This window comes from Ostrinia nubilalis, chromosome 17, assembly GCF_963855985.1.
Source record: "Ostrinia nubilalis chromosome 17, ilOstNubi1.1, whole genome shotgun sequence".
In the NCBI taxonomy this organism is placed as follows: domain Eukaryota; kingdom Metazoa; phylum Arthropoda; class Insecta; order Lepidoptera; family Crambidae; genus Ostrinia; species Ostrinia nubilalis.
In genome coordinates this window covers 772,013-795,239 of record NC_087104.1, presented here as the reverse complement: position 1 = coordinate 795,239, position 23,227 = coordinate 772,013, and the positions used below count along the sequence as shown (strand labels likewise).

General features: G+C 41.5%; 1 protein-coding gene across 1 annotated transcript in view; it reads right to left on the bottom strand.

The window, feature by feature from the left end:
- Positions 1 to 7,417: 7,417 nt before the first annotated feature.
- The window catches only part of LOC135080178 (epidermal growth factor receptor substrate 15-like 1), a 41,486-nt gene continuing 25,676 nt past the window's right edge, over positions 7,418 to 23,227 (bottom strand). The window contains exons 11-21 of the mRNA XM_063974860.1: positions 22,454 to 22,543; positions 20,856 to 21,055; positions 20,580 to 20,702; positions 20,306 to 20,426; positions 20,165 to 20,272; positions 19,906 to 20,001; positions 19,077 to 19,247; positions 16,351 to 16,491; positions 14,975 to 15,070; positions 12,362 to 12,532; positions 7,418 to 8,479 (exon numbers count right to left, since the gene is read on the bottom strand). Coding sequence (XP_063830930.1) covers positions 7,784 to 8,479; positions 12,362 to 12,532; positions 14,975 to 15,070; positions 16,351 to 16,491; positions 19,077 to 19,247; positions 19,906 to 20,001; positions 20,165 to 20,272; positions 20,306 to 20,426; positions 20,580 to 20,702; positions 20,856 to 21,055; positions 22,454 to 22,543 — 2,013 coding nt within the window. The 3' untranslated portion in view covers positions 7,418 to 7,783. The remainder of the gene's footprint in view (positions 8,480 to 12,361; positions 12,533 to 14,974; positions 15,071 to 16,350; positions 16,492 to 19,076; positions 19,248 to 19,905; positions 20,002 to 20,164; positions 20,273 to 20,305; positions 20,427 to 20,579; positions 20,703 to 20,855; positions 21,056 to 22,453; positions 22,544 to 23,227) is intronic.

Below are 23,227 nucleotides of genomic sequence, written 5' to 3'. Positions count from 1 at the left end.
CTGCTTTTATGTAAATCTCTGCAGTAGTAATATCTAAAAACTCATGGGGAAACAAATGGCAGTTGCCTAACAAAACATGCGATGGCAAAAGGATCCAGTGGCTTTATGTTTGGATAGGAAAGTAACCATTGGGCTTTGATATTACGTCATTCGCATTGGTAAGCGCATCACGTCCTTAGAACACAACAAAACATTAAAATCAAAAGTTGATTCGTCTTTAACTTTCTACGTAACTTTCTCTCATATTGGATAAAAAAAGAAATAATCTTACTTCCAGTAAAACAAACAAAACCAAAATAAAATTGAAATAAAACACTTGTTTTCGTATTTTCCTTTTATTATCTCAGGAATTGTTTGTTTCCATATTAATATAATATCATAGTATCATTACAGTGAATACATGTCAGCAGGTAATGACGAATGCACGAACGCTGGTACCCGACTGGTTTCAAATAAACCACTATTTCAATAGAAAATATACAAGTAAACTGCTTTCTTAAGGGCTAGCGACACGTGCCCACGGGAAGACCGCGGGGTCGTGTGGCCAGCCCTTTTCTGCCATTATTGAATCATTGGGACAAGGCCTTTTAAGCCAGCCATAGCTTTGGGAGATACACTTTAAGCCACTTCCGTTACAAGCAGCCAGTGTGAAGTGTTCCAAATTAAAAACAATACAGCGACCTCACAGGAACGTCGCAACATAAACACAGCCATCAAACAAAATTGATACGTAACATTATTTAAATTAGGTCGTCATTAGAGCATCTACTCCCTACAAACCGATCGCAACCTCGGAGTACCGACATTCTATAATACAATAAATTATTTGGTCGTACACGCTATGTATAATATTACAAACGTACACAACTTTTTATATAAACATTTATTTTTATTACAATACCTAGTAGAATTTCCTATTCTTGCATTCAACTAGAAACGACGTGCAGTAAACAAACAATATTTAATTTGTTGTAAATTAAGCATTATTCTTATATCAACAAAGTATAAAATTATAATTTCTGTAGAAAATACAGTCGTCGGCTTATATTTATAGCGAAATAAAGCGAAGTCGCGGCTAAATTTATACATACGTAACAGCGATATGTGGTAGACAGTAACATCATAAGCTAGGTATACGTGTTGCGGCAAAGGCAATCCAAAGGGCTTTTTGCGCAAATTCCAACTATCAATTTTATTTATCTAGATACATGTCAGCTACAAAATGAATATTATTAATATCTTTACGAAAAAGCCCAGAAGATTCATCTATATTAGAATACAGATAGTGTCTACATACGAACCTAAATCACAAGAACGTTTAATTTATAAATAGTTATTGTATTTAGAACATCCATTCCGTCCCCGTCGCAAATGAACGCGTGATATGAAACATTGTACTTTTTATTTTATCCGGAGCCCTGTTAAATTCATATAAAACTCTGCAATAAATCATTTCAACACGTTAACGTTGCCTAATAACATAATTAATTATGATAGATTAATAAATAAATCAGTCAATAAATGTAATATCAGTTATTTGAAGCTTCTCTAAGTCAGTCAGAGCTCCTAAGCACAATTCAATTATCGATTCTCTAAAACAGAACAGTTATTTTCGATTGTAACGAATGACATTATTTTTGAACATAGACAAACTCATCGAGCCGACCTTCCTCCAAAGCGAGGAAACATTACACACGAGTTATCTAATATGAATCGTAAGAAATGCCAGTGTCAAATAACATATTCGAATATTAAATAAAACTATATTTAGTGATAGAACTATTTTTCGTCAACTGTGAGTCGTGCTTCACCAAAGGCGAAGATGCACTATGTACTCAATGGTAGGCGTTATGGAAGTTAAAAGTAGAACAGAAACATAGATAATATGGTACATATTTATTTAGATGACTTTTCGAAAATAATAATCATGATGAAAAGTCTTTACAGTTGAAATGTCAAATAACGGATTCAAGTTAAAATTAAACTATAAACTTTTCTATATTTGTGGGGATATATTTTCTCGACATTTCCTAAATACCTTTCTGTTCCTCTAACGTTTGTCTAAACAAGACCTATCATAATACCTCTTAGCACTAGTGTCATACATACATCCTGCGCATACAAAGATTTTAAACCGCGACAAATGTTTCGTCCCTTCTTCTCACAGTATGAGTGAGCGGGAAGAGTTAGACAGCTGTAGGTCGCTGCTACAGACATGTCTCTGGGTGTACATAATCGAATAACTTTCCTATCAATTTGTAACAACCCCATAACATCTCGAGAACTTTCTCGCCTAGCAAATAATAAGCCGGTGGTTGACTCTGACTGTGCTAATGTCGCAACATCAGCCATTGTAAATACAAAATGACGTTAATCGTTTTTATGATCGTTTTAAGTGTTGGTTGACCATTAGCACAATCATAAGGAAAAGTACACACAGGAACAATACGAAGACTCGAAATCACTTACATACTTCGTTGCATATAAAAAAGCAGTGAATAAAAACCGCTAAAATACAACACGACAATGAACATCGACTGTAAAGTATATTATGTTTTAAATATAATGTTGATACGTTACAACAACATGCGAATAACATCTTTGGTCACTCGGTGGCACAACAATTATCTGCCACTCATAGATGGCGCTGTATGCACAATAAATGACAGTGGCGAAGTGTTTTTATTTTTAACAAACAATGGATTCTATTTTTATAGAATGAAAACTTCTATTCTGTGTTGAGTAATGGATAAACCTGTTGGTTCTATTCATCTTTGCAAACTTGTGGTTATTATAAAAATATCTGAATGTTGTTGTAAATTTTTTTTTTTTTAAAAGATTATTAGTAATTTGTTATTACACAAATTACTAATACTCCCGTTAGCCCCTCGTACTAAGCTAAATATGCTTGTGTCACGAGTGAGCTCACCACAATAGTCGAGCGGCGGCGGGGACCGAACCCGCGTTCCCCGGATCACGAGTCGGCCAGTCCGACCCCTTCACCGTTCGGCTATCGTGGCTTGAACTTGAAATGACTCTTATTGGTTACATTGGATTCGTTAGTTGTGCCACCAGTGCCAATATTTAAGGCTAAATTGCTTGGTGTAGCCTACTCAACGCCTCCCACCCTACTACTCTAGCTATCCTAGACGCGAACATTGATAATTCATAACACTCCAACGCTCGGCCTGTGGTCTCAAGAACCGTCAACTTCAATATACTACGTTATAACTTTCATAATCCCATTACTAAGGTAAAGTACGGATATGGAGAGGTTACAATAAGATTTGATAACATTTCCCTTTGAAATAATAATACATTCATAATATTTTACCGAAAAGAAACGAGTGATTTTTTTCAATCATGCGAAATGCTGTCAATTGGATTTTCTACATTTTCCAATGAAAAGTAATCAATTCCATTCCTAGTTACATTATTGTAAGCCTCATTATCATCCCGTAATTATAAAATCCGCAGACGAAATATTCCAATATTGTAGTTATACATTGTTATAAAATGGGAATGGTTCGTAGCCACTAGTAATACTGTTTATCCTCTCACGTATAGACATAGTTCGTAAGTTCATCCCCATTTCTCTTTATGTAATGAATGTCTTTAAAGATCGGATTAAATCTAGGCAGTAGCAAGGCATAAATTTTTTATTAATTGTTATTAAAATGCCTCGCGGCCATATAGACCATGTCTGTACGCAAGGGGCACGCTAAGTCGGGCAGCGGCGTATCATTCAAAAAGCTTGGTAGCTCATAGCAAGACCTTAGAGTTCGATGTGGCATTTCCTTATAACTTTATTACTTTGGTGCCTGAAGGTATAAGTGACAGTAGATACTTTGACACTGCAAAAAAGTGTAGCCATAACTAAAAAAATAGCACTACCAGTTATTTTACAGTCAAGAAACATTTTCACTGTTATGTGAAGTACACATTTTGATCAGAGGTGGAATTGTGTAAAGCAATCGTAATCATTTGACAGTTCATAACGTACGATAAAGTCAGTTAAACAAAGCGTTTGACAGAATAATCGTACGTTATGAACTGTCAAATGATAACGATTGCTTTACACAATTCCACCGCTGATAATACACTAATCACTGGAAAACTACCTCATCGAACCTCCAGCGGTCGTCCGCCGCCGCGCACCGTCACTACCGCCTACCTTAACCTGTATGTATATCAAATTACTTGTTTCCATTAATTAGCTTTAAATACACATATACACGTCAACGTCAAGAATTAAAGGTTACTCTGCTATCACTGAAAGTACATACAATATTCTGTATATTTGATAACAGTCACGGGTCGATCGGACCGCGAGGCCGACCTAAACATTACAAAATATACATCGAGTCAACGCGAAACGAGTTACAATTGACCAAGTGTAGCTGTAAGAAAAAATAGAATTTACCATAAATTCCAACACAAAGCATAAACGAACATTACAGTATCAACAATTAGACCTACATCGAGAGTATAGTTAAATGAACAGCGAAAGCGTGCAAGCGCCCCGCGCGGTCCGACGAGCCTCATACAACAGCCTAAGAAAGAGATAACAACTTTAGGATAATATTTACCCATAAACACACTGGTATTAAGTCATAGTTACACGTATAGTTTACAATTACATAATCACTTATCGCCTAAGACTAAGGGCTGCTTGAAGAGACATGCGCAGACACGGGCGGTTGTATGTCTCCGCAAGAGGACTACTTATCGTAATTATTGTACCGGCGGCGCTAGGGTCGTGCGCGCAAGCGAGTGTTGCGATCTAACATCTAACTCCAATGCTAAGTAAAAAACTACCTATTCGGTAGGAAATTTGTTTTTATTGCAACACTTTTTACGATATATTTGAACTTTTTTTTCGATTTTTCATAAATAGTTCAAAGTAACTACTAACCGCTTATATTTCGAAGTGAACAATTCTCATCGATATCCCAATTATGTTGCAACGATTCACACACTCGAATATACGCAAGAAAGAAGACGACATAGAATAGCGATTCGAAAGGCACTACAGAAGACAGATCGCGCTGCGATGAACTGCACACAGAACCCGTTGAAACAAAAACAAACAAAATACATAATATATTACACAGATTTATTATACACTTCTCATTGAGCATTCGGTGGTCGGGCCGTCGCGACGCAACGATAACAACAACAAAACAATCATACAGTGAAATGCACAAGTTGTACTTCGACAGACATCCTGCAGCTCTATACAAAACAAACATCAATTTATACATTATATTATCTAACGATAAGATGCGCCTTAAAAAAATTACAGCTATAATATCCAGACATATATCAATATTTATGTCAAAAACATAATAAAATAATTTATAAATAATATATTTTACACAATAGAGCATTGAAGAGATTATAATCTTACCGGAAACTGTAATAACACTTAATCACAGGGTAAAATAATTTCAGATACAAACGACACGGGTTATTTAGAATAATAGGATGCATTATTTATAGTGGAATAATTTTGTTCAATGGCAAGTACACGTATGGGTTATGTAATAAGCGTATTTTGACCTGACTTATGACGAAGGCGAAAACAAAGTTGCCAGTGAAACGATTCCCACCACGCCCACAATTTGCATTTGTTTTCTTTATAACGACCAATGGAATATACAGTTAAGTAGTAACATATCATGTAAGTATCGAGGTTCATAAGAGCGAATATTGCAATAAGTTCCATGCATAATAACATTAATAACATAATAGTAAACATTAAACTAGGAGACTATACACAGTGAAGCTATTAGGCCTCGGTTGCAGACAACAATATATTACACTTCTATAATAACTCCGCCGCCGCTCACAAAAATCTGACACCACATGTAATGACTAGGCTGTGGTATATAAATAACATTACGTTCAAAAATCTATCGTCTTCACTAAATCCAGTATAATATATTATAATAATAATGTACACGTTATAATCTACTGTATCCATATTATATTGTATGCTTACGGAACGCTAGGCCACCTGGAATGTCAGATTTCTCTGAACGACGGTGACGTGAAATTCGTTAACTAGAACGCCGCCTTTTGTTCGAGAACCCCCCATTCTCAATATTGAAATTGACTAGTGACCGCACACAGTGTCATAACTTTAATTAGAATTACAAGTAAAGATATGCCGAATATCGATGATGCAACGTAACAATACAATTATTTTCAACACTCAGTTTGGTCCGCACAGGAATCAAGTGAAGACTTCTTTCTTAGAATATATTGTCTTTTACGTTATCTGTAATACTACTTTTTGGGTACCTGTATAAAACTATAAAGTAAAATAACCACACTACACGTGGACGCTCACATCGGTTCACGTCGAACCAAACGGGAGTTTCGATTATGGAATGCTGGCTGGCGAAACGTAAATAACCTCGGAAAGCGCGCCAGGAAGCGAAGTCGAATAGCCGGAGCCGAGGACGAATCACACCCTTAACCACTGACGTACGTACGTGGTACGTCGGTCAAACGGTTTTTCGTTCAAAACTTCATTTTGTGCGGGAATTTTAGCGTGTCTTTTTTGGTAGTTTCCTAGTGGCCAGAGATGCGTGTGCGACGGGAGAAAATAGATGGTTAGCACGTCCCTAAGTAGGAGAGCTAGACCACCCGACGTATGTGGTACGTAACGTCAGTGTTAGTGTAACTTTTTCAACGTCGCTTTTGTATGTTGGTCCATAGATAAAATTAATTGTTAGCAGTCTAATTTATTTACTTGGCTGTCTATACATAAAAAACCTTATTTACGCCAAAAAATATTACAAATGACGAAGAAATTAGCAAAAAATCCAGTGAATGAAAATGTTTATATTAGTTGCGGTTTTCGAGGACAATCATCATGATGATGAAGGAGCTTTAGTTCGTGGCTTTGAATTTGACTTCTGAAGATTGTATACCATATCTTCATATTTCCTAGCTAGTTTGAAGTACGGCAAACTGGTGACCAGGTCATCAAACAAAGAAAGACTATAGAAAATAGCCTTCCTAAATGAACTGTATTAAAAAGTGACTTAATTTGTGAATTATTGCTATTGTGATTTTTTCCTGATTAAAACTGTTATTAATCTTTAAAATGGCCAAAATAGAAGTTCCTAGTGTTATCGAATATTTTTGTGTTGATTTTTAAAAAATGCCATTCCAACTTTTATTACATCTGGAGGATTTCACCAATATCATACTATTATATTAATGTTACTATGTTTTTTTTACTATCTCTGTTTAATATAAACATGTGTAAATAATTTAAATTAAAATTTCACCAAAGTTACACTCTATTGATACACCAGGAGGTCTTCAAAGTTACGTACGTATGCCGTACGTACGTCAGTGTTAGTGTAACAAAATGACACGTCAGTGGTTAAGGGTTAACGAAGTCAACCGATCCAGCTCCGATCGATTCGAAAAACAGTTCTAATACTTTGATTTAAACTGGGACACCGACTGGGACGCATAAGCTGGCACGCACACGCACCGGCTTCCACAATTTCGCTCCACTCCCAAACTTTCCGATACAACAGTATCATAACGTAGCGAGAGCGCCCCCGACGAACGGTCGCTCGCTAAACAAACGATGAACGAAACGTCAAATGCCTCGGTTCGGAGACTTGATCGCGCAGCGGGCCACTCCGGAACGCCTCTCGCGCAGTTTCTGGTCTACCCGTCCCGGTCGCTCGCGTTCGCGTAAAAGAGACGGAAACATTCAAAACGAAGCATTCGGGAGGAGCCCTGCAAAGCCGGCTCACTTCTCCTGGCGCGAGATGGCCAGCGCGAGCTGTAACTCGGCGTCCTCCTGTCGGCGGCGCGCGTCGGCCTCGGCCTGCAGGCGCGCCGACTCGGCCGCGGCCCACGCCCACTGCTGCTCCTCGGACGGCAGCGCGTCCAGCGCTTTGGCCTTCTTCTCCTTGTGCTTGGCGCGGCCGATGCCGCCGATGGTGTGCACGAGCGACTTGGCGTACTTGACCGGCTTCGGGCTGCGCTCCTTCTTGCCGGGCAGCGTGGAAGGCCAGGTTTCGTTGAGGTTGCGGTTGTGGTCGGCGCCCCAGTCGGCGGCCCAGCCGTCGGCCTTGCTCGCCCAGTTGTCGGTCTTCCAGTCGCCGGCGTTGTCGCTGGAGTTCCCGGCCCACGCGTCGGCGTTAGAGTTGTTAAGGGGCTTGGTAGCGGGCGCAGGGCGGACGGGCTTGGCCCAGGCGTCGTCGGCGGCCCAGTTGTCGTTGGGCCAGGCGGCCCAGGCGTCGGGCGGGGCAGTTTGTACCGGCGGGGCGGAGACGCGGCCGCCGCGGGGCGGGGCGGGGGCGTTTGAGAACAGGTCGGTCTCGAAGCCGGCGACGGAGGTGGGTCGGCGGGCGTCGGCGTCGGCGAAGGGGTCCTCGATGTTGAAGGGGTCCTCGTAGCGGTAGTCCTTGAAGGGGTCCTCGGTGAAGTCCATGGCGCGGGGCTAGCAACAAAGGGGGGGTGAGAAGGGCTTAGGGCGCGGCCTCCGCTCCTCTCCGCGTCCTTAGCGCTGCAATGTGGGGACAAGCACACGAGCCGTGTTAGCATGTTAGTGACGAGTGACACATGACGCGCGGTGCACACTGGGACTTTCGTTTCGGTCACGGGAAAAAATCTGTTAGTCAATCATTTTAATGAGTCGATCCCGAAGGCGAGATCCGAACGATGTAGTAACTACCTACATACTTCTCTCACCTTACGGGACACAGAAAAGCGGTAAGACTACTCAAAATTATTCACGCGCTGAGCTGTGTGCTCAGAAGCTAAATTATAAAGTCACAGTGTGCATGTACGCAAATATAAATATGTAAGTTGTATTATACAGGTAGTTATTGTAGTTAGAGAACGAAACATAAATGAAATGTATAAAATAAATGGAAATAAGTAACTGAAACCGAAGGGGTGGACGATTACAAGAAAGCATACGTTAGCCCACAGCCATAAATATAAAATTATTGCAGAAACTAATGTCGAATACATAATACAAATTGCATGCCTTATTAAAGATGAAATTACATACGACTATGATACATAATATAACCAGAGATTCTAATACATGATGCTAAGCTCTATGATTTATTATTACCCACATAAGAACATAAATAAAATATTCGATTATAATAGGTAATGCATATAGGGTGAAAGCGTCTGAAAAGTAGCAACCACTACCGGCGACTTGTGCCCCGTCATACGAATACTCGGAATACTGGTTGAATGTTTCGAGTGTGCGGCAATAATTACGAGGTAAGGAAATATTTAATTAATTTAAAAAAATATTGTAATGACTGAAACACACAGTATTTTTATCTTACACACTCAAAATACATAATATTAATAAGAATATATTAAACGTTTTTAATGAAAATAAGCATGACTAGTTATGCATTTTCCTATCAACCATTCAGTAATAAAAAGCACCTTGATATAAAAAATAATAGTGACTAAACTTCCAAAATCTGTGACTACTACATTCCTTACTATTATGTAATTTTACTGTAGTTCCCTTTTCCCAATTGGCTTTACTCTTCATACTGAAAGGGCATGCTTGTAAGTGCAATATAAAAGCAGTGAACTACATCTAAATGGCATGACGGAGCAGAGAAAGTAGAATATACTGTAACAAAGTTATTAATAAAGGTTTTTTTAAAACAGATCAATGTCTATTAGACTATTAATTCAAAAATATTATGAAGTGGACGGGGCTTCGCAGCTGTCTCATACCTTACATGACGGTATTTAAGAATTTATATTTCAATTTACATAACAACATTCCTGGTACAGTCAGTCACATAGTTCGTGACACCCTAAGTGGTCAATAAGTTGACAACACAACCTTATTCCAATTGTAACAAAGACGAGTTGCGAACTTATTGGCTACTTTAGGTGTCATGAACGATTGACGCTGACTACTTGAAGGCTTTATACACTTTACTTTCTCTTTAGCAAACAAGGGATAAATAAAATAGCGATACTAATCACGTCACTCGAGCTCGCAAGCGCGGCGCGGGGAGGGCGGGGCAAATAAACACGAATAACCGAAACAAAACCAAATCAATCTGAAAATTAAATGTTTACTTAAAAATAACATACTATTTCGTTGAAAGCCATAAAAACATTTCAAATCTAATATTTGTTGCAGTCATAGCATACCATGAAATGCATGAAAAATGCATAGCCAATGAAAAGTTATCAACAAACTAATAACTAAAACATTATGCATTTATGGCTTTCTCCAAAGAGACGAATCTAGGACACATAAACAACAATTAATTTATCGAATTTCTACTCTATAATTTATAAATCAGGTTTTATTACACCTGTAACAACGAATTTTAACTAATTTTATATAAATTGATGCTTTATGCTTACCATCCAATTAGTTTACTAGTGATATTAAAAAATCACAATTTAAGAGTGTCCAATTAACATTTCATAAATTCGTATTTAAAACAGTTTGGTCAGAAAGAAGCAATGAAATGTATCAAATTAATGGTCTAAACTTTGAAATTATTGTTGTAGACATAAATAAGTATCATGTCATCACTTCTGGAGTGCAATATTGTAATGCTATTTACTACTTGGTCACAAACTAATTACTGATATTATGTAAAGTTTAGCATGAATAACCAGATCCCATCAGCATTCGAACATTTCTGTCATTAAATTATACATTAGGGAGAGGCACATTGTTGTATTACAGTCAAGTATGATTCATCTGAATGGCTAAATATTTAAAATTGAATTTGTGACCGAGCAGCGTTGTTTTAAACTTATCACGCTTATCTATGTAAATGTCGATCTGTACAGAAAATACTCAGAAGGAAATATTTTTAGTACAGTCAGCATGAAACAGTTCGTGACACCCAAATGGCCAAAAAGTTGATAACACGTTGACAACCTTATTTTAATTGCAACAAAGACGTGTTGTTAATTTATTGGGTACTTTGGGTGTCATGAACTATTGACGCTAACTGTACAAAGTTAAATGACTGAAATAGCTACTGAATTATAGTGAAATCGGCAGCACATCAGACTATATTTTTTGTAAAACAGCCTCTACTACAACGATATAAGACGCCTCTATGTTTAGTTTGTTGTGCTGTCGTCCTTATATTATACTCAGCGCAAACACTCGTGGCAGGCGGTGTAATAATAAAACAGTCCATAATCACATTTTCTCTCGCACTCACACTGGTTATGGGTGACGTCACACTGAGGCAGGCATAGCGTTGTTTATATTACGTAATAATCTATAATATAAAAATGAATCGCAAAATGAGTTGGTAAGCGCATAACTCAACAACGCCTGGACCAATGCAATCTTACCAATTATTTTTTTAAATGTTCGTTAAAGTCCAAGGATGGTTTTTACTGCGAGAAAAGTTTGAATAATTTCCGGGAAAATCTTAAAAAACTTGAAACTTAGGGGTGATAAGGGGCTTCGGGGTCCATACGTACGAAGTCGCGGGCGGCCGTAATTAATAAAAGATTAGAAGTAACTAATAAAATATTGGCGAGTGTGCATCTCTGTTTCAAAAATTACTTATGACCACGAGTCTTTGCGTCGAGTATACAGGGTGTTAGGTAAATGGGTATATGAGCCGACACAAGCCCATGTTAACGTGGTCATATAAATGGTATGGTGAAGTCAGAAAATTGATATCTTCATTTTAATTATTTTAATTTTCATACAAATCGGATTTTATAAAATTTATTTTGTATGAAAATTAAAAAAATCAAAATGATGATATCAAACTTGACTTCACCATACCATTTATATGACCATGTTAACATGGTCTAGTGTCGGCTCATATACCCATTTACCTAACACCCTGTAGTGAGATATCTTCGCTATTTATGTATGTTTATCTAGACAATTTTATGCAGCTCACTATTTTATTTATTTTATCAATGGTCCGTGACCCTCACTCGGCATGGGGCACACTGAAAACCAGCGCCGTGGCCTTCGTCACCGTGGGCCACGGCATATGCTGAGTGGGGTCCCGTTGCAGTGGGCATCTTGTTGGTGGATGGGTGGCACTGCTCAGTTTGCTCTTGTTTTTATTTTTTCTTCTTTTATTATTATGTGCCACTGTCATGTCTATGTAATTGCCTGTATTTGTGTGATGTCCGTTGTAATAAATGTATCTTTCTTTCTTTCTAATTACACAGATAAGCGTTCAAATATAACTCTTATTGCTATCGCAACAAGTGTGTTTGTGTGGTACCTTGTGCGGCGGGTTGGGTTAGGTTTCTTTCTAATTACACAGATAAGCGTCCAAATATAACTCTTATTACTAAGACAATAAGCGTGTTTGTGTGTTACCTTGTGCGGCGGGTTGGGTCGCGGCGGGGCGGGGCGTGGCGGCGGCGTCTTGTGCGCCTTGGGCGGCAGCACGGGCGTCGGCGACTCCGCGCCGGAGCCACCGCCCGCGCCCGCCAGGCTGGCACGCGTGGGCGCGTGAAGCACGGCGAACGGGTCGGATTCCCACGCGCCCTGCACCAGTAAATGTTGGGATTCTTTGAAGTGTGTCACACCAAAGAACGCGGGACCACAGAATAAGTAATAGTACAGATACAGAAGGATTACTTCGCAAAACGATTTAAATAAATGCGAGTCTTGCTACGACGCGATACAGTGGAATTCAGCTCGCACAGCACTACGTACCTACAATTTTATTCACCTACAAGTTTTGTCTCTTTCTATCGCGTGCCTCTGAACTCTTCTTACGCTGTTAGGGTTGCTGTCTAGTGAAAAAATAATTAATCTACTTATATGTAATGAGGTACGTATGTAGGTAAGTACGCATTCATTATGAAAAACCTTGGGAGAGGCCTTTGTCCAGCAGTGGACGTCATTTGGCTGAAACGAACGAACGCATTCTGAGCAGTAGTCATGGTAGGTTAGGTTCCTATACTATCCTAAGAATTATTGATTACCTAGGTACATGGCAAACATACCTTTCAGCATCTTTGAGAAGCGAAAAAAAAGATAAATCCGGTAGATTTCTTTTCGAATTTAAACACCCGAACGCCGCACAATATTTCTTTCTCTTTATGTCTATTTTTAAATAATACTTCGATCATAGAATTAGGTACCTACTACAACGCACGCCAGCGTCCTGACGGGCGCGCGCGTGACACTCGACTGATATAATACCCGCCGGCGGGGCGCTTCGCTGTAGGTAATTATCGGATGTACCGCGCGGAGTGAGCCAGGCCTGGCGGGCCCGCGCTCCAACCGCGCCGCACTGCAACTGCCGAACGACAAACGAGGCGGCGCGGGAGCGGGACAGAAGCGGCGCGAGCGCGGGCCCGCGCTGTTGTATTACTATGGCGGCCATATTAGCATGACACACCTAATCTGAGGTAAGCATGGCTAAACGGAAACGCTAATTGAGAACTATTCATGGTTATAGGAATAAGTTATTCCTATAACAAGTATAGCTTCTATACTTGTTATAGGAATAAATTATTGGGCGGCAGCACGGGCGTCGGTGACTCCGCGCCGGAGCCCGAGCCTGCCAGGCCGGCGCGCGTGGGCACCCGAACGGGTCCGACTCCCACGCGCCCTGCGGATTTTGAAGCGACTGTTTTTTATCGAAACACACGAGGCTAGATTTACACAGTAGTAGAGGATTCGATCCCGGACCTTTTTTCTAATCCCGGGATTACGAGATTGTATATAGGCGATCCCTGGATAACCCCGGGATAGACATGTTGACACCACCATTCAATTGACGTACTTTTTAAAACTGTCAAAACGAAACTCTCCCATAGATTTTGTATGGCACTACAAGCAAGTGACGTCACTGTTTTGTCACCTCAAATAAACTACTTATTTCAATGAGGGCTATCGTTTTAGCGCTCACCAATTAGCGCCACTGTAGAGTAAGGTCCTGTCACTTGCTAGTAGCGAAGACAGTGGCACCAACTGGTGAGCGCGAAAGTGGTAGGAGGACTATCGCATTTGCACTCATCAAGATGGCGCCACTGTAGAGTAAGGCCCTGTCAATCGCCAGGGGTGCCAACTGTTAAGTATAAAAACGATAGTCCTCATTATTATCGTCATCATCATCATTTCAGCCACAGTAGGCCTAAGATGCGCGCTGCCATAAGCGGTTATCACGCCATTTTATCGATTTTGCCCATACATTTTGACGTCGATAAAAGTTATCACGGCGCGCATCTTAGGCATACAGGACGTCCACTGCTGAACATAGGCCTCTGCCAATGATTTCCACATCTCTCGGTTGGTAACGGCCTACATCCAGCGCATAGATCACAGAAACTAAAGGGAGATGTGTCAAGGGAGCGGGGCCGGTGTCGCAGCAATATGCCCAAAAACAGAACACGTTGCTCGTGAAAGCAATGATGACAGCAGCGACGTCATAATGTAAACAGTTTACATTGCCTGCGTAGTACTAAAGATTATTCAAACTTTGAGTACTGATACCGCAGTGGAGAGAAAATATTTTGATTTCTTTGTGTGTTTGAATTTCTAATGCAACACTGAGTTTCGAACTCAACGCATTAGTTGGCATCTCTCTATATCTCTATGATCCAGCATCTTCCTGCTACCTCAAGGAGGGTCCAGAACCTCAATGCCCCATCGGCCGTCAGTTCTGCATACTATATACCCTGCCCATTTCAACTTCAGCTTGCTAATTCATCGAGCTAACTCAGCGACTTAATTTGTTTATAGAAGGTAATCATCATCATAAAAAAATAGTTTTTTATATCAACTCATTAAAGTTGTAAAGCTACTCATAAACTTCCACGCATCACGATTGCTCGAAGCTGCGTGCGGTTTATCACCCGGTGTGAGTGGCTGATGTGACTTTTAATCACACGATAAACATCTTACCTCCATGTGAAACAATAATTTGATTCCACTTGATTTTTCCAAAGAATGAAATTACAAAATACTTTTACTTACGTCATCGTTCGCCTTGGGCTTGTTGTCGGCGGGCGCAAAGGCATCGCCCGCAAACGGGTCTGCGCTGGGCGCGAACGGGTCGTGACCGAAGCCGTCCTGCAACACAAACAAATTATGTTCACTGCTAAATTACTATTTTTGTAGCTCTGAAATCAGCAAAGATTTGGTTCATTGAGTTAGTGAATGAGTGACGTTATTTTATAATTTATCCCAAAAGGATAAAGGTGCTATCTGGTGAGCTGGGACAGTAAGAGGATTTTCGCATTTTGCACTCACTAGATCCAGTGGCGGCGTAGCATAGCTTGGCACCCGGGGCGGTCACCCCCCCCCCCCCATATACGGGGTTATGGCACCCCAGAATGGTCAGGTCTGGTGCCCCCCAGGATTTTTGAGTTACCGTCTTGAAGAAAAAAGATGTTAGTACGAATCAGCTATAATGATACCAATCGCACCCAAGTATCATGATCTTTGTCATGCAGATGCGCCAGTGAGTACTAATCTGCGCGACTTTTGTCACCCCCTGATGCCTGGCACCCGGGGCGGACCGCCCCCACCGCCCCCCCTTACGCCGCTACTGACTAGATCGCCACAGTCGAATAAGATTCTATCTCTCCCCAGTGGCACTGGCGCCAACTAGTGAATGCAAATACGGTAAGGTTCCCATACTACATAACTTATTTTATTTATTTATATAAAATATTTATTGCACACAAAAAAGCGGTATCACCCAAGATACATCAGTTTAATGTCTGGACCAGTCAAGGGCTCATAGAGAAATTTTTCTAAAGAGCAATGACTACGCTACGAAAACCCAAGTCTCCATCTTTTTCTGAACGAGCCAACGTAGTATGGCCACAGAATAATAATAAGTACTACGGACAGAAGATTTTCTTCGCGTAAGCATTTAAAAAAATGTATGCTCAATGTCGTTAACAATATGGTGTAATTTAGCTAGACTCAGGAGTCGAGCACCATTTTGTTGACAAACGTCAGTGATCGGTACTACGCCGAAGCCATAGGGCTGACTTCGGTAAAACGATGTGACGTGAGGTGCCATACTGCGGAAAATGGCGGAGGAAATACATGAATAAGCATGAATTATATTTTGTTTCTCTATTATTATTCAGGCAGTTAAAAAACACTGCACAGTATTAATAATTACACCACCGTTTTTACATATAGTTTATTGTCTTTACAATGAAAATAGGTGAAGAATACACGTGCGTGCGTCAATACTCGCTCGTGATTGTCCTGTCGATTAGGTACCGCAGGAGGGGTAGTCGCACGTGTTTTGTTTTCGATGCAAACTCGCGGAGATGAACAGGCCTGGTATGGGTTTCTTAAGTGTTTATTAAGTCAACGAATATGCTGCCTACCTGCTTTGCGTTGTGGTTGGGCTGGCTGGGCGCGAAGGGGTCGCGCGCGCGGAAGGCGTCGTCCTTGAAGGGGTCGGCGCCGAAGCCCGCCGACCCGTTCATGTTGCCGAATGCGTTCTCGCCCGAGAACGACTCGTCCTCCTGAGGACACAACGATAGCAATATTAGTGAATAAACCACGGATACTCTCGGCGCACTTATGGGACTCCTATTTAGGTTTAAATAAGACGTCAATATGTAGGTGACAATTTATTGCTTTGACAAGGATTGTCAATGCTTAACAAAGGTTCCTTATGTCAAAATCCTCCAGAGTATACAGGGTGTTAGGTAAATGGGTATATGAGCCGACACTAGCCCATGTTAACATGGTCATATAAATGGTATGGTGAAGTCAGAAAGAAGAACGGTCATCTGTGACCCAGGCCCGACAGAAACGAGACATACCTCAGTTTTTTTGTCATGTCTTAATTAGTTAAATTATACAGTGTGTCCGGGCTTGTAGTGATCAAACTTTAAGGGCGTAATCTATGGACAATTTTATCGATGAAAATACTTCAAATTTGGGGCTTGACCCATTTCTCGCAAAATTACGAGGATTTAAGTTTTTAATTTTTAGTTTTCACCTCTTCCTTCAAAAACAAGTGAAAGCGTGGGTAGCTTAACACTAATAAGCAAAAATTTTATATCATGCGATAGCCAATAAAATTATATATTACCAGAAGTAGAAAACAGATACAAGTTTCATACATTTTAATGGAGTAAGAATGGATTTAATTAGAAAAAAACATGACTTTTTTCACTTCTTTTTCAGTTATTTTCCAACACAAGAAAAACCAGGTCGTTAAGGTATGTTTTATTTGCTTTGTATTATTAGTATTTGAGCTATTCTACAAAACGAATGTAAATGTATTAGTCTACGTCTATTAGTTTCGACGTAATTGTTGAACAAAGATACCCTTTCCCAGCGGTTTCCATAGCGCACGCGACATGCGAAAATGCACTGCCTGAAAGAATCACACAACCTATTCCGATTACTATGGAAACCGTTGAGAAGGGGTATCTTTGTTCAACAATTACGTCGAAAGTAATAGACGTAGACTAATAAATTTACATTCGTTTTGTAGAATAGCTCAAATACTAATAATACAAAGCAAATAAAACATACCTTAACGACCTGGTTTTTCTTGTGTTGGAAAATAACTGAAAAAGAAATGAAAAAAGTCATGTTTTTTTCTAATTAAATCCATTCTTACTCCCTTAAAATGTATGAAACTTGTATCTGTTTTCTACTTTTGCTAATAGATAATTTTATTGGCTATCGCATGATATAAAATATTTGTATATTAATGTTAAGCTACCCACGCTTTCACTTGTTTTTGAAGGAAGAGGTGAAAATTAAAAAATAAAAACTTAAATCCTTGTAATTTTGCGATAAATGGGTCAAGCCCCAAATTTGAAGTATTTTTATCGATAAAATTGTACCTAGATTTGGCCCATAAAGTTTGATCACTACATGCCCGGACACACTGTATATTTTTTATTTTCGAAATCTATGTATAACACCAAAATTTTACCCTTTGTTTTTGTTTAGGCGTTATACAAAAACTAATACAAAATGCCTATTTATCACCAAAATTGGTAAATGTATGTACCTAAATGTCTATTACAGCTGCTATGGAATGTATCTAGGTGACCTGGAGATACAGCCGGATTATACAGGGTGGAAACGAGAAGTTACAAAATCCAAAAATTCAATGTTACCAGCGTCCATAATCTGTAACCTATTATATTATTGGTACCATTTGAAAGAGCTCGTGAAGCACTTTTAAAATCAGTAACTAGTTTTTCGATATCTTGTATAGTTTAGAAATAATCGAGTGAGATCACTTATCGTTCCATATATATAACCACCCTGTATAATCCGGCTGTATCTCCAGGTCACCTAGATACATTCCATAGCAGCTGTAATAGACATTTAGGTACATACATTTACGAATTTTGGTGATAAATAGGGATTTTGTATTAGTTTTTGTATAACGCCTAAACAAAAACAAAGGGTAATATTTTGGTGTTAACCTCGTAAGTCCCCGCGTACTTGTACAAGTACATATTAAGGATAGTAGTTCAGACGACATTTAAACTACATAGCAAAAGTAACTGCCTAATGTACTTACCCAAGTACAAATCTTTCTTTCCCCATTTACCGGGTAGTTTTTTTACAGTGGCAAAAATGATACGACCATACTCATTCAATATTCTATGGTCAATTCCGCCATGTTAGACAGGTAACGTCAACTGTCAGTGTCAGTGTCATTTTTTCGCAAAATAAATTTCGAAAATAAAAAATATATAATTTAGGGCTGATTTTTCAACCGTCGGATAACTTTTAACTGAAGAATAAGTTTGGCACATTGACAGTTTTAGTACGGGAAATATGTCAAAATGACAAGGTTATTCTTCAGTTAAAAAATATCTGACGATTGAAAAATCAGCCCTTAACTAATTAAGACATGACAAAAAACTGAGGTATGTCTCGTTTCTGTCGGGACTGGGTTTTTTTTTTGTATGGGGCGTGACCGTTCTTCTATGATATCATTTTATTTTTTTTAATTAAAATAACCGTGCGATGTGGAAGTCATTGGGGGAGACCTATGTTCAGCAGTGGATGTCCTGTGGCTGAAACGATGATGATGATGACATAGACGCGTCACGAGGTATGAACTGACCAGCGCGTCACTAGGCGTGGCGCCGCGCACGACGCGCGCTAGATGTTCGGCGCCGAACTGCGGCTGCAGCGCCGCCGCCGCCGCCGCCGCCGGCCCGCCCGCCTCTAACGCCGCCGTCGCGTCCGAGATCAGACGGAACTGCTCCTCCAGGTGGCCGATCTTGATGTTCGCCTGGGGAAGAGAATATAACAATTAGTACTCAATATAAGGTGGACTACAGTACAATCGACTAAAAAGACAAGGCATTCCCAGTCTCGCCCAAAGATTTGTAGACTGAGCAATTGATTGGCTCTCGAAGACAACATAAAACTCAGGACATGTAGCTCCAGCCAAACAAGTGGCTTATTGTTTTCGAACAATTTGTCATAGGGCAGAAAATACATTAAAAAAAAGTACTCAATATTAATTTGTTCGATTCAGTGCTTATACAACTACGCTGCGTACCCCCGTAATGCCCCGCCTCAGACCGTGCCGCCATTCACAAATTCATTGTCGGATCGCCAACCACCAAGCCTTTGGGCTAGGGTGTAGCTGTAGAGTGGGGAGATCACGCTAAAGCCTGGTCCGTGAGCACGTAGAATCCCGTCCAATGACCCCAAGCTGCCCATCCTTGTCGCTCGCGCGTAATTATGTTGCTGTCGCGCTCGCACACTCACTGCGGGCGCGCGTCGCACAGTCGCGACTGTCACACCTGGCTGACCGCGATGACGGTGCGGCTCAGGCGAGCAGTGATCGCGTCCGCTTCCGCCTCCGCAGCAGTAGCGTCCTGCTGCAGCGCGCGCTCCTCCTTGAGCGTCTGCGCGGCGGCCCACCTAGGATGACGTCACACCTGGCTGAGCGCGATGACGGTGCGGCTCAGGCGAGCAGTGATCGCGTCCGCTTCTGCCTCCGCAGCAGTAGCGTCCTGCTGCAGCGCGCGCTCCTCCTTGAGCGTTAGGATGACGTCACACCTGGCTGAGCGCGATGACGGTGCGGCTCAGGCGAGCAGTGATCGCGTCCGCTTCTGCCTCCGCAGCAGTAGCGTCCTGCTGCAGCGCGCGCTCCTCCTTGAGCGTCTGCGCGGCGGCCCACCTAGGATGACGTCACACCTGGCTGAGCGCGATGACGGTGCGGCTCAGGCGAGCAGTGATCGCGTCCGCTTCTGCCTCCGCAGCAGTAGCGTCCTGCTGCAATGCACGTTCCTTCTCCTTGAGCGTCTGCGCGGCGGCCCACCTAGGATGACGTCACACCTGGCTGAGCGCGATGACGGTGCGGCTCAGGCGAGCAGTGATCGCGTCCGCTTCTGCCTCCGCAGCAGTAGCGTCCTGCTGCAGCGCGCGCTCCTCCTTGAGCGTCTGCGCGGCGGCCCACCTAGGATGACGTCACACCTGGCTGAGCGCGATGACGGTGCGGCTCAGGCGAGCAGTGATCGCGTCCGCTTCTGCCTCCGCAGCAGTAGCGTCCTGCTGCAGCGCGCGCTCCTCCTTGAGCGTCTGCGCGGCGGCCCACCTAGGATGACGTCACACCTGGCTGAGCGCGATGACGGTGCGGCTCAGGCGAGCAGTGATCGCGTCCGCTTCTGCCTCCGCAGCAGTAGCGTCCTGCTGCAGCGCGCGCTCCTCCTTGAGCGTCTGCGCGGCGGCCCACCTAGGATGACGTCACACCTGGCTGAGCGCGATGACGGTGCGGCTCAGGCGAGCAGTGATCGCGTCCGCTTCTGCCTCCGCAGCAGTAGCGTCCTGCTGCAGCGCGCGCTCCTCCTTGAGCGTCTGCGCGGCGGCCCACCTAGGATGACGTCACACCTGGCTGAGCGCGATGACGGTGCGGCTCAGGCGAGCAGTGATCGCGTCCGCTTCCGCCTCCGCAGCAGTAGCGTCCTGCTGCAGTGCGCGTTCCTTCTCCTTGAGCGTCTGTGCGGCGGCCCGTCTCGCCGCCACCTCCGCTTCCGTCTCCGCCGCCGCCGCCTCCGCCGCCGACACTTGCGCGCGGAGCTTGTCCACCTGAGGCGACAAACACAGATGAGCCAAAAAGATAACGATGAATTGAGATCCTTTTTTGGTGTTGGTTAAAAACTAACGAGGATTTTGCAATACAAACTTTTCACCTCAATTTTAGCTGATCTATGAAGTCTAATTCAATATCTACCTACTACCTCGCAATAAATGATAATCTGCACGATAAAATAAAAATATAAATGGTTTTAGAGGCCGAGAAAACAGATGCAAGAACAAAATAAATTACTTGGTGAAAAATACAAACACAAGGGATATCAGAATTTTAAAATACAGTGTGAGTCACGTTAAAGTGTACATATGAAAATAGATGAAACTAGACCTATATTTATCGACAAAAAAGAGGTCAAAAAATTTTTGAGATTTTTTTTTAATTTTTTATAGAATTTTTTTTCTTCCAATTACTTATTGTAAAGAAAACGTAATAACTTTTAAACTAAGCGATATATCCTGATAAAATAAAAACAGTAATAATGCTAAATAACAGACGGTACTAAAAAAATACATAAAATACCCAAAAAATGCCAACAAATAATAAAAAATGATACTTTTTGAAAAAAATCTGCTTTTAAATTGGTGTTTTTTTGGTTATTTGATAAATTTCTCCAAAAAATGCCCCTATAACAGGTGGGTTTTATTACTTTGTATTATTCTCTATTGTATTATCTTTGTAAAACCAAAAATCGCATGTCTCTATCCCTATCACAACATTTGCTATGATCTTTTGAACAAAGGCCTGCCACAACATTATTCTCCGCTACAGGTAGAGACAATTTTAATTTTAACTAAAATGCTTATTTTACTTCGAAATCTTTTGTTTTTATTTGAAATCTAACTTGTATTTATCAAAATTACAAATCTAGAGCCATTTTCAGTTTCGTTGTTAACGAAGCGTTGAATGGAGCGCCCGGAGAGGCATAGTTCAAACGATCATTGCAAACGTTGTGATAGGGATAGAGACATGCGATTTTTGGTTTTACGAAGGTAATACGATAGAGAATAATACAAAGTAATAAAAACCACCGGTTATAGGGACATTTTTTGGAGAAATTTATCAAATAACCAAAAAACATGAATTTAAAAGCGAATTTTATTTAAAAAGTATCATTTTTTATTATTTGTTGGCCTTTTTTGTGTATTTTATGTATTTTTATAGTATCGCCTGTTATTTAGCATTATTACTGTTTTTATTTTATCAGGATATACCTCTTAGTTTAAAAGTTATTACGTTTTCTTTACAATAAGTAATTGGAAGAAAAAAAAATCTATAAAAAATTTAAAAAAAATCTCAAAAATTTTTTGACCTCTTTTTTGTCGATAAAAATAGGTCTAGTTTCATCTATTTTCATATGTACACTTTAACGTGACTCACACTGTATGTCTTACCTGTGACTTGAGGTCGTTTAATCTCTTTTGTGCTTCTCCTTTTTGGTTTTCTAACTGTTTTAATGTTGCCGTCAATGTGTCCAGCTCGCTCTGTAAATAAAAATCCAATAAATAATAACTTTCTCTAAACAAAAGACGTGCGTAACGCTCGTCTACGTCTTCTAAAACAATCAACACTCCAACAGCAAATAGGAATCGAGGCGCTCTTGTCCCATAAGGGTAGAAAATGCGAAACAGGGACAAGGACGAAAAATGAGACTTCGCACGATAGTGTGCAATCTGCTCTAGGCTCTCGCGCTTCGGCTACTATAAACGCGGCGCGAGATAGGCATGGTCATGGGCAGTTGGCGGGTTGTTCTCTTTCCCCATCCCAGCCAGCGCTCTCACCTGCAGACTGGAAGCCTCTCCGCTCTTGACGGCGAGCGAGCGCTGCTTGGCCGCGAGCTGTGCGTCCACTCTCACCAGCCAGCGCTCTCACCTGCAGACTGGAAGCCTCTCCGCTCTTGACGGCGAGCGAGCGCTGCTTGGCCGCGAGCTGTGCGTCCACTCTCACCAGCCAGCGCTCTCACCTGCAGACTGGAAGCCTCTCCGCTCTTGACGGCGAGCGAGCGCTGCTTGGCCGCGAGCTGTGCGTCCACTCTCACCAGCCAGCGCTCTCACCTGCAGACTGGAAGCCTCTCCGCTCTTGACGGCGAGCGAGCGCTGCTTGGCCGCGAGCTCTGCGTCCACTCTCACCAGCCAGCGCTCTCACCTGCAGACTGGAAGCCTCTCCGC